This window comes from Globicephala melas, chromosome 19, assembly GCF_963455315.2.
Source record: "Globicephala melas chromosome 19, mGloMel1.2, whole genome shotgun sequence".
NCBI lineage: Eukaryota > Metazoa > Chordata > Mammalia > Artiodactyla > Delphinidae > Globicephala > Globicephala melas.
The window spans coordinates 3,122,824-3,138,527 of NC_083332.1; the positions used below are offsets into that span (position 1 = coordinate 3,122,824).

At 60.4% G+C, this 15,704-nt stretch overlaps 3 protein-coding genes across 3 annotated transcripts; all 3 read left to right on the forward strand.

The window, feature by feature from the left end:
• The first annotated feature begins 4,311 nt into the window (after positions 1–4,311).
• On the forward strand, positions 4,312–6,391 carry IL11 (interleukin 11). The gene is made up of 4 exons (XM_060289470.2): positions 4,312–4,414; positions 4,584–4,670; positions 4,795–4,956; positions 5,942–6,391. The coding sequence occupies exons 2-4, from the start codon at positions 4,641–4,643 to the stop codon at positions 6,110–6,112; spliced, it is 363 nt and encodes a 120-aa protein (XP_060145453.2). The 5' UTR covers positions 4,312–4,414; positions 4,584–4,640; the 3' UTR covers positions 6,113–6,391.
• Positions 6,392–7,984: 1,593 nt separating this feature from the next.
• On the forward strand, positions 7,985–13,239 carry GARIN5B (golgi associated RAB2 interactor family member 5B). Its single transcript, XM_060289471.1, is given in 8 exon segments — positions 7,985–8,134; positions 8,320–8,433; positions 8,435–8,475; positions 8,552–8,777; positions 9,208–9,913; positions 9,916–10,834; positions 12,974–13,061; positions 13,152–13,239. Coding segments are annotated over 7 exon segments (2,184 nt in total). The 3' UTR covers positions 13,002–13,061; positions 13,152–13,239.
• Positions 13,240–13,759: 520 nt separating this feature from the next.
• Positions 13,760–14,594, forward strand: COX6B2 (cytochrome c oxidase subunit 6B2). Its single transcript, XM_030851853.2, is given in 3 exon segments — positions 13,760–13,871; positions 14,284–14,384; positions 14,498–14,594. Coding segments are annotated over 3 exon segments (264 nt in total). The 3' UTR covers positions 14,549–14,594.
• The last annotated feature ends 1,110 nt before the right edge of the window (positions 14,595–15,704 follow it).

Genomic DNA, 15,704 nt, shown 5'->3' on the forward strand with positions numbered 1-15,704 from the left:
CCCAGGGACAGACAGACGGACACACACAGACTCGGACCTGCTGACCTCACACCAGCCAGCTCCACCTCACCCAGGGGCCAGCACATGAGCAAGGACCCCCTGGGGTCCCCCGTCATATCCCAGTGGCATCTCCCCCCACGGCTGTCACCCCTCAGAGTCTCAGCTCCGTGTCACCCTCAGTCTTTGTCTCTGAACCCCTGAGCTTGTCTCTGCGTCTGTATGGGTCACAATTTTTTTTTTTTTGCATCTCTGTCTCTCACTCTGGCCTCTGTGCTCCTGTCTCTTTCTGTTTGTCACAGTCATCTCCTGTCATTGTTTGTGAGTCTCCTACCCTGCCTCTCCATCTCTTTACTCGTGTCTCTGTCTTTGTCTCTCCTTGCTCTCCTTTCCACAGAAGTAGTCTAAGTGTCCCCAACCCTGGGGAAGACCCAGGAGTCCTGAGTAACCCCCACCCTCCTGTCCTGCACCCACCGGCCTCCTGCTGCCACAGTGAGGAAAGATGACCCCGCATCCCCGGGGTGAGAGGGCCGAAGCAGGCCGAGGGGACTGTCACTAGTCGGGGACTGATGACCCATGCCTAGACCCCTGACCTTCCCCAACAGAGCACTCCCCAAATTGCAGAATGGCCACAAGTTTTCTCTACCTTTCTTGAAACAAGGGTTTCGGACCTGGACACCTGCCACTTGGCTCTGAGGGAGGAGGGGGCTGAGAGCTGGACCCCTGGATCTGAGGAAGTAGGCGGCTGGGGGTCTGGACTCCTGAGTCTGAGGGAGGAGGGGCTGGGCTCTTGGACTCCTAGGTTAAAGCAATGGGGTTGGGGCCGGCAGCCCCAGTTCCCCCGGAGGTGGAAGGGGCTGCCATCACCAGATCCCTACTGTGGCTCTCAGGCTGGCCCCAGGCTCAGTCCCCCATCCCCTCAGGCCAGTCCATCTCCCAGACTGGTGGCCTGAGTCACCTTGGCTGGCCCCACCGGTCTTGGGGGGGGCTACGTCAGTTCTCCCCTCACTGACGCAGCCTTGGGCCCCCCCACGCTGACTCAGCCGGAAACAGGCCCCCTGAGGGGCGGAGACCCAGTGGTCAGAGGCCTGGGTCCCAGCATGAGTAGGGGCTGGGGAGGGCCCCTGGGGGGCCCTGGCAGGGGTGGCCATGACAGAGAGGCAGAGGGAGCTCTTACCTGAGGCGATGAGGTCATGTCCCACCATGGGGGGGCTGTGACCTCACCTCCCTGGGGACCTGAGCAGTTGCCCCCCCAAGTGGTGGGGGATGGGAGGGGGAGGACTTCAGCCAGCATTCATCCTCAGAGCCCCCCTGCCAGCTCAGCAGTCTCAGGGGCGGGGAGGGGGAGGGGTGTCTGCGGGGAGACCTTTGGAAGTCCTTGTCACCTTCTGTCTTCTCACTACCCTCCACCCTTCTCTGCCACCCTTTTCCTGGGGGTTGGGGTGCTCCTGGGGACTTGGGTTCCTGTCATGGTCCCTCACTCTTCTGCCGTGAATCCCCGGGGCCACCTCTGCTCCATGTGCCTGGTACTCCCTGTGTGCGTCTGTGTTGGCACCACCGTCCCCCTGAGTCTGTGTCTCCCACCCCTGCTCCCACCCCTCTCCGCATCTCCACCTCTCCACCTCTCCGCGTGGTGTCCTCCCTGCCATGTCCTGGTCTCCAGCTCCCCCCACCCATCCCAGCTGCTCTCTCCGTGTCTCACCATCTCCATCTCTCCCAGGGGCTCCCTCTTTTCCTCCGTCTCCCTGGATATGTTAATAAAAATCAACGGTGAGAACAGCAATAGTTCGCATTTACTGAGAGCTGGTTGTGTGCTTTACAGGCGTGAACTCACTGTATCCTCACACAGGCTTTTGGGAGGGGGTCGTGCCCGGGGTATCCCTATTTCACAGATGGAGAAACCAAGGCACAGTGAGGTGAAGCCATGTGCCCGAGGTCTCACCTCTACTGGGTGCCTCGATGCCTCTTTCTCTTGGTCCCTTTCTCTCTGCCTCTGGTCCTCTCTCAACATGTTCCAACGTGTCTCTTGGAGAAAGGCCCCCCCTCTCTCAGTCCCCACTGCTGAGTCCTCGTCATCTCAGCATCGGCATCTCTCAGAGGATCTCTGCCCCTTGGGACTTCTCCATCTCTGTCACCCTGCCTTGTGTATCTCTTTTCTGCCGCCTGCCTCCCCTCTTTCTGGCATGCCTGTCTCTGTCCCTTTTCCTTTTGGGGGTCTCTCTGGGTCTCTCCAGACGTCTCCTGCTGTTTTCATCGTGCCCCTCAAACCTCACTTTGCTCTCCTGTTTCTCTGCCTCTGCAGCGTGTCTCCTTGGCTGTCTCCATCTCTGCACCTCAGACTCTCCACCTCTGTCCCATGTCCCCATTTCTCTGTGTGTCTCTACCTCCTTGCCTGGGTCTCGGCCTCTCCATCTCTCTCTGTCCCTGGGAGTCTCTCTCTGTCTCACCTCCAACCCCCCAGGCCTGCGTCTTGTGGTCCCGTTGCCACCTCTACCCCATCCGCATCACCCCCTGCCTCTCCATCTCTCTGCCTGTCCTGGTCCAGCCGGACCCCCACCCTGCAGCCAGGCCCCAGCTCTTGAGCTGCGCGTGTCTGCCCCGGCGGCGGCGGCAGCGGCGGCCGGCCGAGGAGGTGGAGGGAGGGGACGCCAATGACCTCACCAGCCCCTCTCCGACCACCCCCCCTTTCCCTTTTCAACTTTTCCAACTTTTCCTTCCGTGCCCTCCTCCGAGCGCGGCGGCGTGAGCCCTGCGAGGCAGCCGGCTCCGTCGGAATGGAAAAGGCAGGCAGGGAGGGTGAGTCAGGATGTGTCAGGCCGCCCTCCCCTGCCGCCTGCCCCCCGCCCGCCCGCCCCGGCCCCCTATATAACCCCCCAGGCGCACACACTCCCTCACTGCCGCGGCCCTCGCTGCTCACACGCACATGCCTCCCCTCCCCAGGCCGAGGCCCAGCTGACCCCCAGGGCTCCCACGGCAGCGGACAGGGAAGGGTTAAAGGCCCCCAGCCCCCTGCCCCCTGCCCTGGGGAACCCCTGCCCTGTGGGGACATGAACAGTAAGTTGGTTCAAGCTCCTGGAGGGGGGACAGGGAGGAAGGAGGGAGGGACCGTCGGCGGGAAGGGTGGGGAGCAGACAGACAGCGGAATCGGACCGAGAGACGGAGGAGAGCGAGGGAGCAATGGGGAGGCGGAGACGGAGCGAGCGGGAAGGAGATTCAGAGAAAGCAGGAGGCCTAGAGAAGGGACGGGCAGAGCGAGACATGAAAGGACGGATCAGAGACGCGGAGACACCGGCAGGGCAGCGCGAGGCAGAGAGAAATGGAGACTCACAGAGACAGACGAAGGCCAGGGGGTGATCCCAAAGGGCCCGGGACCCCCAGGGAGTCAGCGGGGACCGAGAGACGCAGACTCCCAGGGACCTCAACAGAGAGGCTCCGGGAGGGAAACTGAGGCAGAGAGGCCAAGGAGGTGAGAGCAAGCCCAGAACACCGACCCCAGCTACGGGGAGGAAAGACAGAGGGAGACACAGGGGTGCAGACAGAAACAGGAGAGCCAGACGGATGCGGACGGACAGGCGGACAGACCGCGGCCTGGGAGGGCCCAGGGGGCGGGCTGGGGGTGTGCTGCGGGAGCGAGGCGGCCCGGGGGTCGCTGATTGGCTGGCGGGCGGGGTGGGCGGGGCCGCTGGGGGATGGGCGGCCGCGGAGGGAGCGGGCCGGAGCCCCCGCGCTGAGCACCGCCGGGTCCCTCTCTCCCCGCCGTGAGCCCGGCGCGCCCGCGTCTCTGCCTCTCTCCGCCCAGGTGTGCTGTGGGGTATCCCCGGCGCTGCGGCCCGGCCTTCCGCGGTCCACTCTGGTGGCGCCTACGCGGGGGTCTCTCGGGGAGGGGTCAAGGCACCCGGACCTCTGTCCAGGTCTCCTTCCCCTGCTCTCAGTCCGGTTCGGGCTCCTGAGCCTCGGGAGGGGGCAGGTTCTGGCCTGTGTCTCCCCGCTCCTGCCCCGCCCCGGGGCCCAGATTCCGGCGTCCGGGGGCGGACGGGAGACGCCCGGCCCGTCTACCCGCCCCGGGGCGCGTCTGCTCCGACGGGCGGGGCGACCAGAGCCAGAGAGGGAGAGGGAAACCCGCCCAGGCCCTGCGACGTGCCCTGGGCGCTCCGCCCTGGGACTCAGGACCCCCACCCCAGCCCCTCCTCCCTCAGACCCCCCGGTCGGACCTGAGCCTCCTTTCTGTCCTCTCCCTCCCTCAGGTGTTTGCTGCCTGGTCCTGGTCGCGCTGAGCCTGTGGCCAGGTAGAGCTGCTGCCCCGGGGCCACCTCCTGGCCCCCCACGGGCCTCCCCAGACCCTCGGGCTGAGCTGGACAGCGCCGTCCTCCTGACCCGCTCTCTCCTGGCGGACACTCGGCAGCTGGCCGCACAGCTGGTAGGAGAGCCTGGAGGGGATGGGCTGGGGCCAAGACCGAGAACGGGGAGGGCGTCTGGGCTACCACGGTGGCAGAGACGGGGGAGAAAGGAGTCCGGGGCTCGTGGTGGGGGATGAAGCGACCCCCGGAGCTGGGCAGGGTCCCTCTCACGGCTTCTTTCCCCCCAAGAGAGACAAATTCCCAGCTGACGGAGACCACAACCTGGATTCCCTCCCCACCTTGGCCATGAGTGCGGGGGCGCTGGGAGCCCTGCAGGTAAGGGCAGGGGATGGGTCAAAGGTGGGAGTTGGGCGGTGAAGGGGGTGCAGGGGGTTAGGGGCTGGAGTGGGCAGGTGCCAGGTGCTCCTTGACGCCACCCCCCACTCCGCCCGTCCCCCAGCTCCCGGGAGTGCTGACACGGCTGCGGGCAGACCTGTTCTCCTACCTGAGGCATGTGCAGTGGCTGCGCCGGGCAGGAGGCCCTTCCCTGCGGACCCTGGAGCCCGATCTAGGCGCCCTGCAGGCCCGGTTGGACCGGCTGCTGCGCCGGCTGCAGCTCCTGGTACGATCACCTGGCTCTGAGACCCCAGGACCCCAGACCCCAGGCCTACTCCGAGACCCTCACCCTGTGTCCCTGAGACCCCAGACTCCAAAATCCTGCCTGGAAACTCTAAACTCTCACCCTGAGACTCGGAAACCCCGTGGTCTTGTGACTCCAAGACTCCCATCCTGAAGCCCTGAGGTTTGAGAATCCAAACCCTCACCCCAAGACCTGGAGACCCCGGTCCCAAAACAGGAGGAATCCAGACCCCAAGTCCAGGATATTCTGAGCCTCCAGAGCCTGAGACCCACCCATATCCTGGCCCCGAGATCCTGACACATCAAGACCCCAGACCCTCAGATGATGCACTGTGACTTAAAGCCAGACTGCAGACCCTGGCTCTGCAGACCTCAGATCTCAAGGACTTGGACCCTGAGATCTCAGACTAGAAGACCCCAGACCCTGAGCCCTGGGTCCCCAAGAGCTCAGATCTAGGCTGTGAGCCCTAAAGACCCCAAGACCCTGACTTTTAAAACCCCAGACTCAAGACCCTGAGATTGTAAGACTTCAGACCCCGGTTCCTGGTCCTGGTGACCCCAAAGACCCTGGAACTCAAATTCCAACTCTCAGCTCTGAGACCCCAGACTTGAGACCCCACCTCTCACACATGAGTCCCTGAGCTTGATCCTACAATGAGACCCCACATCTAAGACCTCGGCCCCAGGATCCTGGCCCTGCTGCTACAGACCTCACCTCCAGCCCTCTGAACTTGGCCCTAGAACCCCAGCCTTAAGACCCCCACCTTTTGGCCCCAGCCTGAATTTTCTGAACCCAACGTCCTGAAGAACTCCCAACCCAGACACCCCACCTCACAGGCCAGAGACACAGTGGAAATATGCAAGTTGGACCTCCCCAACCCTGATTCAGTACGGGCTCCAAATTCCCGCTTCCCTGGACCCTCACTGCACCCCTGGCCTGACGTTAACCCTCTGTCCTCTCCTGACAGATGTCCCGCCTGGCCCTGCCCCAGGCGCCCCCAGACCCACCGGCACCCGCCCTGGCTCCCCCGGCCTCACCCTGGGGAGGTGTCCGGGCGGCCCATGCCATCCTTGGGGGGCTGCACCTGACGCTCGACTGGGCTGTGCGGGGCTTGCTACTGCTGAAGACTCGGCTGTGACCCGCCACGCGCCACCGAGAGCCACCAGCGCCCTTCAAAGCCAGACCTTATTTATTTATTTATTTCGGGACTGGGGGCGTGGCAGCCAGAGGACTCCGCCCTCACCATTGTCTCCCTCTAGTTAGAGACGATCCCTCCAGGAGACCTGGGCATGGGGGCATCTGTGCCTTATTTATACTTATTTATTTAAGGGGGTGGGTGGGAGGCAGGTGGACTCGGGGGTCCCTGAGGAGGAGGGAACTGGGGTCCCAGATTCTTGGATCTCTAAGAAGTCTGGCCACAGTGTCTCCCTGACCCCCACCCCTCTCGGCTTGGGCAGGAGCATCTATTATTTATTAAACAATTACTTTCTGTGTTGGGGTGGGGAGGGAGGGGAAAAGGAGGCCTGGGTTTTTGTTCAAAAATGTGAGAACCTTTGTGAGATAGAGAAGAGGGAATTAAATTTGTCATACACATCCACTTAGAGGTGATTTCTCTGGGGGCCAGGGGCTGGATGCTGGGGTCCTTGGGGGGCCCTCCGTGGACAGGGAAGTAGAGGAACCATCAGTCCCCCAGAGACTGTGAGTTCTTAGTCTCACAGTCAATAAATAAATATTTAATGGATAGTTACAGAAGGTTACCCTGTGACCAACAGTACTAGTACAGGACAAGGCTGCAGGCTCAAGGTTGTTCATTACGGCAGTGTTTACAACAGCAAATTGGAGACAACCTAGATGTCCAACAGTAGGCGATGGTCATATACATGACAGTGCATCCATGTGATGGAATACACCAGCCATGAAGAGGGATGCTACAGAGCCTACTTTAGGCATAGAAGAAGCGGGCCACAAGGCTACAAACCACTGTGTGATCCCCATTTTGTATAGATATGTATAATCCATGGATTATTTAAAAATCCTAGAAGGAAATACACCAAAGTGTTGACTATGGCCACCTCAGGGTACAAGGTGGGGGTGGGATTGTGGGTGACTTTCGTTATTTGTGCTTCTCTGTATTTTCCAGAATTTTTACAATGACCATGTATTTTGCATGACACATGAAAAAATAATAACCACTATATTTAGAATGACAGAACATCAGCACCCCCCGCCCCGAAAGCCCTCAGAAGGCGACAGGAATGGCCATTCACTGTGCGCCTGCTCTGCGCCATGCCTTAAGTGTGGGGTTTTACTTACAGGATCCCGTGCATCCTCCAGTACCCCCCAATTTTACAGATGGGGGAAGCTGAGGCTCCTCAGGGATGCCTGTCGTTTAAGGCCACACAGCTAGGGAAAGGCAGAATATGATTTTGCCAAAGGTCTGGCTTATTCCAAACCTCATGTCCCTTTCTTTATAACCAATGTACAGCAACCGTTGCCACGGACACAAACAAGTTAGATACAGGGAAACTGAGGCTCCTGGGGGTATAGACCTTACCCAGGGTGTAGAGATGGGTCAGTGGCAAGTTGGGACTGTAATTCAGGCCTCCCCTCTTAAGAGTCAGAAACCCTTTTGTTTAATTATTCACTTACCACATCCCAGACGGCCCCTCCCAGGGCCCCGGGTCGTCCTTAGTTTGGGTCTGGAGCAGGGGCTTCTGATTCACCCACCCCAGCCCTCAAGACTCCAGGACAGGTTCCTGGAGGGGAAGGGAGCTGAAGGCCCCTGGAGACTTCCCAGGAAGAGCTGCAGCTGTGTCCGATGAGGTCACAAAGCTCCTCCACGAAGGCTCCTCCCCCAGGCCAGGGCTGAGCACCCCTGCAGGGCCATGTCCAAGCCCTGGGGAAGCTCCACCCTCTGGAACCGCTGAAGCCCGAGGGTCTGGGGCCAGTGGGCTGGGGGGCTGGCACCCTGCCTCCGTGTCCCGGGTGACCGACACTTTCTGCAGCCATTATGAACTGGCTCTGGAACATCAGGCGTTGGGAGCCACTCCAGGGCCCCCTGAAGTGGGTCCCCACCCTGGGCGAGCTGCAGAAGACCCTCCAGAAGGGCGAGTACTTGCCCCTCCGCCCGCTGCCCATGTTCGAGAGTAACTTTGTCCAGGTCCCTGGCTCCCTGTGCCCTGGGGGCAGAGAGAGGCAGGAGGGAAGGGAGACCCCCTGGGCTGGGGGATTTGGGCCCAGGAGGGCACAAGGCAGCTGGGGGGCTCGGGGGTGGAGCTCTGTGTGGAGGTGCCAGAGGAGCATAAGAGAAAGGAGTGGTCCCAGCCCCTCTCCCTGGATCCCCAGGTGACCAGTCGAGGGGCCCCAGTGTATGTGCACCACAGAACCAACCGAGTGACCATGGGCGTGGCTGCCTCCCTGCCAGGCCTGGTGTTGCCAGACATCCTGCTGATGGCCCAGCCCCGCCGCGGGCAGGGAGCGCTCCAGCCTCGTCCTCACCAGGTGCCGCCATCCCCCCATCCCCTGCCACCTCGCCCCCATCTCCTGCTCTTCCACTTCCATCTCCTGCCTCTGCTAGGATGATCCCGCTGGACCTGGCCCACCTCTACGTCCACGACCTGTCTGCCTGGCACCTGAAGCTGCGTCTGGTCATGGGCCGCCGCTATTACCTGGAGCTGGACGCCCCTGACAATGAGGTCAGCTTCCTGTTTGACTGCTGGATCCGCCTCATCAACCTGCTCCGGCAGCCCGCCACCTCCTGGGCCCCCAGGACCCTTCACACGCCCCCCATGGACCCGGGCCACGTGGCACCTCCAGGTGGGCCCTGACCCCACAGACCCCTGGGGGCAGCTATGGTTCTAGATTCGAGAGGGTGCCAAGACCAAAAGCCAGAAGTACAGGAGCCCCAGGAATGGAGCTGGGGCCAGGACCCCTGGCTCTGAAGGAGGAGGAGGCCTGCACTCCAGAGTCTGAGGGAGGAGGGACCAGGGGCTGAATACCTGGGTCTGAGGGGGGAGGGGCTGGGGGCCTGGGCCCCTGGGTCTGAGTGGGGAGGGGCTGGGGGCCTGGACCCCTGGGTCTGAGGGGGAGAGAACAGGGGCTGGATACCTGGGTCTGAGTGGGGAGGGGCTGCGGGCCTGGAACCTGGGTCTGAGGGGGGAGGGGCTGGGGGCCTGGGTCTGGGCATCTCCACTGGCCTTGACCATCCTTCCCCTCCCCTCCATCTACCTACAGGGTTGCTCTGATTCTGAGGGGGCCACATGCCTGGCAGGTTTACTTGAGACCCCTTCACTCTGTATCTCAGAGGACAGCCCTGAAATGCCCTTGCTGGGCTCCTGTGATCACTTGCATATGTACCCGTGGCAACAGGACATGGACGACCTGATGGACCCGGAGGCCAGCACCTTGTCCACGTCCTCCCTCTGCCCAGCCGCCTACCCTCCTGACTTCCGCAGGTGCAACGAACAGGCCAGGCCTCTGGACTCCGTGCAGAGACTGTGGCCGCCGCCCTCCCAGAAGCCCCCAGCCATCCCTGCTGCCTCTTGTAAGGCTCCATTCATCCTTGACCAATCCCAGAAGTTCTTGGCTGTACCTGCTCCATCCCGGAAAGCACCAGCTTTTCCTGCTGCTCCCCAGGAGGCCCCAGCCACACCTGCCCCATCTCAGAAGGCCACACATGTATTGGCTACGCCCCACAAGGCCCCAGCCATGCCTGCCCCATCTCAGAAGGCCGCGTATACACTTGCTGTTCCCCTGAAGGCTGTGTCCCCCCCTGCTCCAAACAGGAAATCTGTGTTCCTACCTACCCTGTCCCATAAGGCTCTGACCTTACCTACCCAATACCAAATGACATTGGACCCTGCCACCACTGGCGTGTTGCCTGCGGGAAGTCACGGAGGAGATGTGCTTGAGAAAAGCAAGCCTGAAGGGAAGCCAGAGCCGTGGTGTTGATGGGCACCCAGGAAACAAACATAGTAGAGGTGAGGACTCAGAAAACATCCCTGGAGCTGCCTTTCACCACCACCGAGAAGGAGTCGGAGGAAGTCCTGGTCAGCAGAGCCCAGGATGTCACCGCGGATGGCTTGAAGGGCAAGGGCAAGTTGGAGGACAAAGTCCGCAGGATGAAGGAGGAGATCTCTCTGGACATGCTGGGCTTCAAATCCAAGGAGGTGGGGCAGCAGCAGAAGTGGATCAAGACCCAGGAGTTGGCCATCGAGGAAGCCTCACAGGGGCAGACCGGGCCCTTCTCAGTGGAAGGGCTCACCCGTGCCAAGCTGATGATCACTGCCAGTTCCAAGGATCCCTCCTTGAGATCAGCTCTGTTCAATCTGCCCTGCTGGCTCTCAACCCAGCAGGGGTCTGCCATGCCAACTACGGACACGGTACCCCTCAGCACCACCAAGGTGTCCTGGCTGGAGGAGATGCCGGTGGTGGTCAGGGAGCAGCCACAGTTGGGGGCCTGGGCGACGGGGAACATGCATCCATGGGCGGAGGTGGAGGAGGTGCCCCGGGACCCAAAGGGGCCTTCCAAAGCGTCCCCCTTCCCCAAGCGTGCCACCAGCAGCCCCAAGGTGAATGCTGCCTCCCTGACTCCCATCTCTCTGCCCTCAGCAAGGTGGGAGGACGTAACGGAGTCTCCTACCTCTCTGACCCCTGTCTCAAAGATGGAGGCCAGGGTCTCCCAACAGCCCAGGAGAGTATCTCAAGAGCCCAAGAGGGTGCTGGACCAGTGCCCCATGGCCACAGTGGGGTCGTCTTTGGAGATTCTCTTGCCCACTCTCTTGGAAATTGAGAGTATGAAGGACATGGCCTCCAAGGTGGAGAAGATAGAGGAAGTGGGCATCTTTGCTCCTTCGCCCAGGTATTTGGGGTGACAGCTAACGTGTATTGTCAACTCTGTTATCCACGAGGTAGAGAGGATCATTCCTTCTTTTTCCACTTTCCTTTGTGCTCTCAGTGTATAGTGAGTGTCAACTACGTGCCAGGCATCATTCTATGCACTATGGACATGGCATTGAGCAATTTGGGGAGGGGGTGCTCCTGGCATCTTTTGGGTAGAGTCCAGGGACGATGCTCAACATCCCACAATGTATGCGATGGTGCCCCACAGCAAAGTATGATCCTCCACAAAATATCAGTAGTGCTGAAGCTGGGAACTCTGACAATAAAATCCACAGTAATTATATTGTACATTATTAGCTGATAGGGCTCCGGGCAAACAGCAGGGTAGGGAGGGCTACGAGTGGGGGTAGGCAGCTTCCAGTTTTGGATTGGGTGGTCTGGGAGGGCCTCAGTGAGCTAGCGTCATTTGTGTAAAGATCTGAAGGAGGGGAGTGAGGAAGCCATGTGGACATCTGGGGAAATTCGTTCCCTTCAGAAGGAACAACCACTGCAAAGTCCCTGAGGCAGGAATGTGTACGATGTGCTGGACCAAGAGGGAGCTCCAGGACAGCCCAGAGTAGGAATTGTGGTCACAGGAGTCACGAGGGTGGCACCATCATGTGGGGCCATCTTAAGTACTTTGGGTTTGATGCTGAGCAAACTGGAGGTTTTGAGCAGAACGGCTGGAGTTGCTGTATGTTAGAAAGGACTCTCTCTGGCTGAAGTGTGGAGAAGGTAGAGGAGGAAGGGTGGATGCCGGGAGAAGAGTGGGGAGGCAGTTGCAATGACGCAGGAACAAGATGATGGTGGCTTGGACAAGAGGGGAAGGAATGGAGGTATTGAGAAGTGGTGGGGTTCCAGAGATACTTTGATGGTTGAGCCAATGGATCAGCTCGTGGATTGGGCATGTTGACATGGCATTGAGGTTTGGGATCTGAGCCACTGGGAAGATGCAGCAGTCAAGGAGGCTGTGAGTGGAGTAGATGTCAGGGACAAGATCAGGAATTCCATTTTGGACATCTTGATTCTGAGATGTCAGGTGAGGATGTGGGGTACGCAGCTGGACACATGAGTCTGGAATGATTTGGGGAATCATCAGCAAATGGATGGTTGCTGCAAGCTATGAGACTGGAGGTCACCAGCGAGTGACTGCAGGTGGAGACAGAGGCCAAGGTGTTTAGGGAAAGGGGAACCATAGTCAGAGAGTGAACACTGAACAGCATCCTGAACACCAGGTGAAGAAAATGAGGAGCATCGTGAGGGCAGCCGTGTCAGATGCCACGAGCAGGTGAAGGAAGACAGGACGAGAGAGGACCTCTGGATGTAACAGCAAGGAGGTGACCTGGTGGGGACGAAGACCTGAGTGGGGCAGGCTTAAGGGAGCACAGGAAGTGGATCACCATGCTGCAACTCTTGAAAACATGTGGCTGAGCGAAAGGAGCTAGACACAAAAGGCCACACAGTGTACGATTTTCGTTTGCAAGAAATGTCCAGAAGAGGCAAATCCGAAGAGACACGAAGCAGATTGGTGGCTGCCAGAAGCTGCAAGGGATGGGAGGAACGGGAAGTGACTGCTTAATGGATTTGGGGTTTCCTTTTGGGGTGATGAATATGTCCTGGGAGCTAGGTAGTGGTGGTGCTTGCACAACATTATGAATGTAATTTATGCCACTGAATTGTACACTTTAACATTGTTACAATGGTAAATTTCATGGGATGTGTATTTTCCCACTACTTGTATACATACATATGTATGTAAAGAGGGGAATCGGAGAGAAGGAGTAGACCAGCTCTTTCCAAGTGATCTGCTGGAAGGGGAGGAGGGACCTGAAGAGGAAGCTGGTATAGGATGTGGGACAAAAGAGGGCTTCTTAAGAGGAAAGAGATATTAGTGCGTTTGGATGTTGGGGCAAAGGATCCAGAGTCAGACTTGATATTAAGGAGGCAGGAGGGAGAGAAACCTAGGAGGGACACTGGTGGAAACGTGGATTCCAGCTCAGGCTTGGCGGGCCCTGGAGCAGGACCACGCCCCCTGCCCCCCATCAGCATGTATTTATTGAGCAGTTACTACTCTCTCCCTGCCGATCCCGCAAAGCCCTCTCTGGCTTTCTCTCTGCAGCATGCACGGTTCCCAGCGGCCTCAATAGCGGGATGCGGGGGACTCAACCTCAGTCGCCGAAGTGTCCAGAGGAGCCCAGAGGGGCCAGGTAGCCCCTGAACCCTGCAGATCAGCCTTATACCTGGCGCTGGCGTCCAGGAGCCCGGACCCCACCCTGTCTCTTTCCTCTTCCTCACAGGCCCCTAGGTGTTGTGCACCTCTACTGTAAGAATCAGGGTCCTGAAAAGGCCGGGCGGGGATGCTCCTTCTCCGGTAGAGACCAGAGCTATCTATATCTTTATATATTGGGGGGGGCGGGGGGCGGGTCGAGGGAGAGCCCGCGTGGTGGCCCAGTTTCGCAGAGATTAAAAGCGTGAGCCTGAGACTCGGCAAGAGCAGCGCCCGGGTGCCTGTGTGTGAGCGCCGGCCCCAAGTGGGGGTGTCGGGCCGGAGGTGGGAGTCGCGGCGGGGGAGGCGGGTCCACACCGACCCCGCCCCGCGTCCCAACGCAACGGCGCAACGGCGTCCATTGCCTGGGGCTCCGGGGGTCCCAGCCAATGCGACCGGGAGGGTCGTGTTTTTCCTGGGCTGGGACCCTCGAGACTCAGAAGCGAGGGTGTCCCCGGACGGAGCCACAAGCACAACTGAGCCAGTGACCCGCTGACATCAGCCTGGTGAGGGCAGGACGGGTGGGAACGGGGGCTGGGTTTCGTGGTGGGGGTCAGGAGCTGAGTGCGGGTCGGAGCGAGGGGCGCCCCCTAGGCCCCAGAACCCCATCCCTCCCCGCAGGAGACGCCGCCTTCGTGGATGTTGGGTATTGATTGCCCAAAGCCCTGAAAGGGGAGATGGCCAACGGCACCCTTCGACCCGCGCTTCCCCAAGCAGAACCAGACCCGTAACTGTTACCAGAACTTGCTGGGTAAAACCTCGCGGGCCAAGTTAGGGGGAGCGGGTGAGAGAAGGTGGGAGGCAGGAAGGGGCGCGCCCCACCTGAGGACGAGGAGAGGGTCCTGGACTCGCCGCGGGGGCGGAGACCGTTGGGGTGGGAGGTGGAGTGGACCATGGTCTGAAGGGGCGGGACCTACCTGGGAGGGGAGGGGCCTTGTATGATAGGGCGGGACCGATCAGTGGAAGGTCGGGGCCTATTCTGGAGGCGTGCGATCAAGTCGCGGAAGGGTGGGGTGACAGAATAGAGGAGGCCTTGCGGGGAGGAGGCGGGTCTGCAGCTGGACCTTTCCGGAGGGCGCGGCCTTGGCGTGGAGGGGGCGGGGCGTGCTTGCGACCCCGCCCACCTGCCCGCTCCTCCCCCCCCCCCCCGCCCCACTCGGCAGACTACCATCCCTGCGTTAAGAGGATGAGGCACCGAGGGAAAAGCACACAGCACTACGAGTATTACTTCCGCGTGTTCCACGCGCTGTGCCCCATGAGCTGGGTGAGCGGACAGAGGGGCAGCGCACAGACGGGCCGGGCGAGGGTGGATGGGCCGGCTGAGCTGAGCAAGCGCCCGCTCCCCACCTTCCTCCATCCTACCCCCCCCCACCCCAGGTGCAGCGCTGGACCGAGATCAAGGACGGGACTTTCGCTGCCAAAATCTAACGGCCCGAGGGCGGCTTCTCCGAGGGATCAGTATCAGTGTCATCACCCCCAATTCTCTCATCTTCCGGGCCCCACCACCCCAAACCCTGCCCCATCTTTAAGCTACAAATAAAGCTATGTTATTGCTGATATTTCTTCTTAATGTCTGGTCAGTGAGGTGCGCACGGGGGCGTCGGGAGATCCTCCCTGTCTGTGCCCTGCAGCCAACACTACTGGTTCTAATCATGGGAGGGGTGAGGGAGGACTGGGCTCCATCAGGGCTGGTATGGAGGGAGGACAGTCAGGGTAGGAGCAAGCTGAGCCCCCCGCTCCCACCCCCTTCCCACCTTCCCCCCTCCAGCAGGCAGCAGTCTCTTCTCAGCAGGGTCTCCCTTGGCTCTTTGAGTCCCAACACTTGCCCACCAGGACAGTTCCAGGGTCCTCCTGCCTCTCAGTCCCCACACCTACCTGTCACCCAAGTCCTCCCTCCACCTCCACCTTCAGGATCCTCTTCCCCTCCTGGACCACCTCCCCAGCTGGCTCCTGGACTTCCTGCCCCCACCCCTTCCATCCCATCTCAAGTTCCAAGGAGTCTTTTATATACCACCCAGCGCTGACCCCATCACTCCCTCCCCTGCTCCCCACCCTTCCCGGCTTGCCACCACTCCCTCACTCCCCTGTCCCCTTTGACTCCACATCCCTCCCAGTACATCCCCAACCCCATCACATGAGCCCCTCCCAACAGGGTGCTCTGCGCTGGTCCCCTAGGTCTTTGGAGCGCCCTGTCCACAGCCAGGAGCAGCCTTTTCTCCTCTGATCAAACACACGTCACTTCAGTCTCTCCTGCCAGCCCGTTCCTGACTGCGAGCTCCTCCAGGACGCTCAGAGCTCCAGGATAAATTCTTCTTCGCTCCCGCCCCACTCGGGCTCTGGGCCTGCCCTCAGCCAAGCTCAGGGACCACAATGCTGAGATTCATCCTGATTCCAGATGCCCCTCAAAATGTCACCTCTCCAACCACCTCCTTCCCCCCCCTCCCCCCCACCCCGAGCCAGGCTGAGGAGTGACCCTTGACAGAGCTCAGAGCCTGGGGCTTCTAGCCTGACCTAGATGGGCATGAGTCCTGGGCATCAGGGTGGCGGTGGATTTGACTTTCTGCCTGAAGCTGTCAGTCTCCTG

Coding starts and splice junctions, on each gene's coding strand:
- IL11 (XM_060289470.2), top strand. CDS start 4,641: ATGAGTGCGGGGGCGCTGGGAGCCCTGCAG. Junction 4,671..4,794: donor GGGCGCTGGGAGCCCTGCAG/GTAAGGGCAGGG, acceptor CCCGTCCCCCAG/CTCCCGGGAGTGCTGACACG. Junction 4,957..5,941: donor TGCGCCGGCTGCAGCTCCTG/GTACGATCACCT, acceptor CTCTCCTGACAG/ATGTCCCGCCTGGCCCTGCC.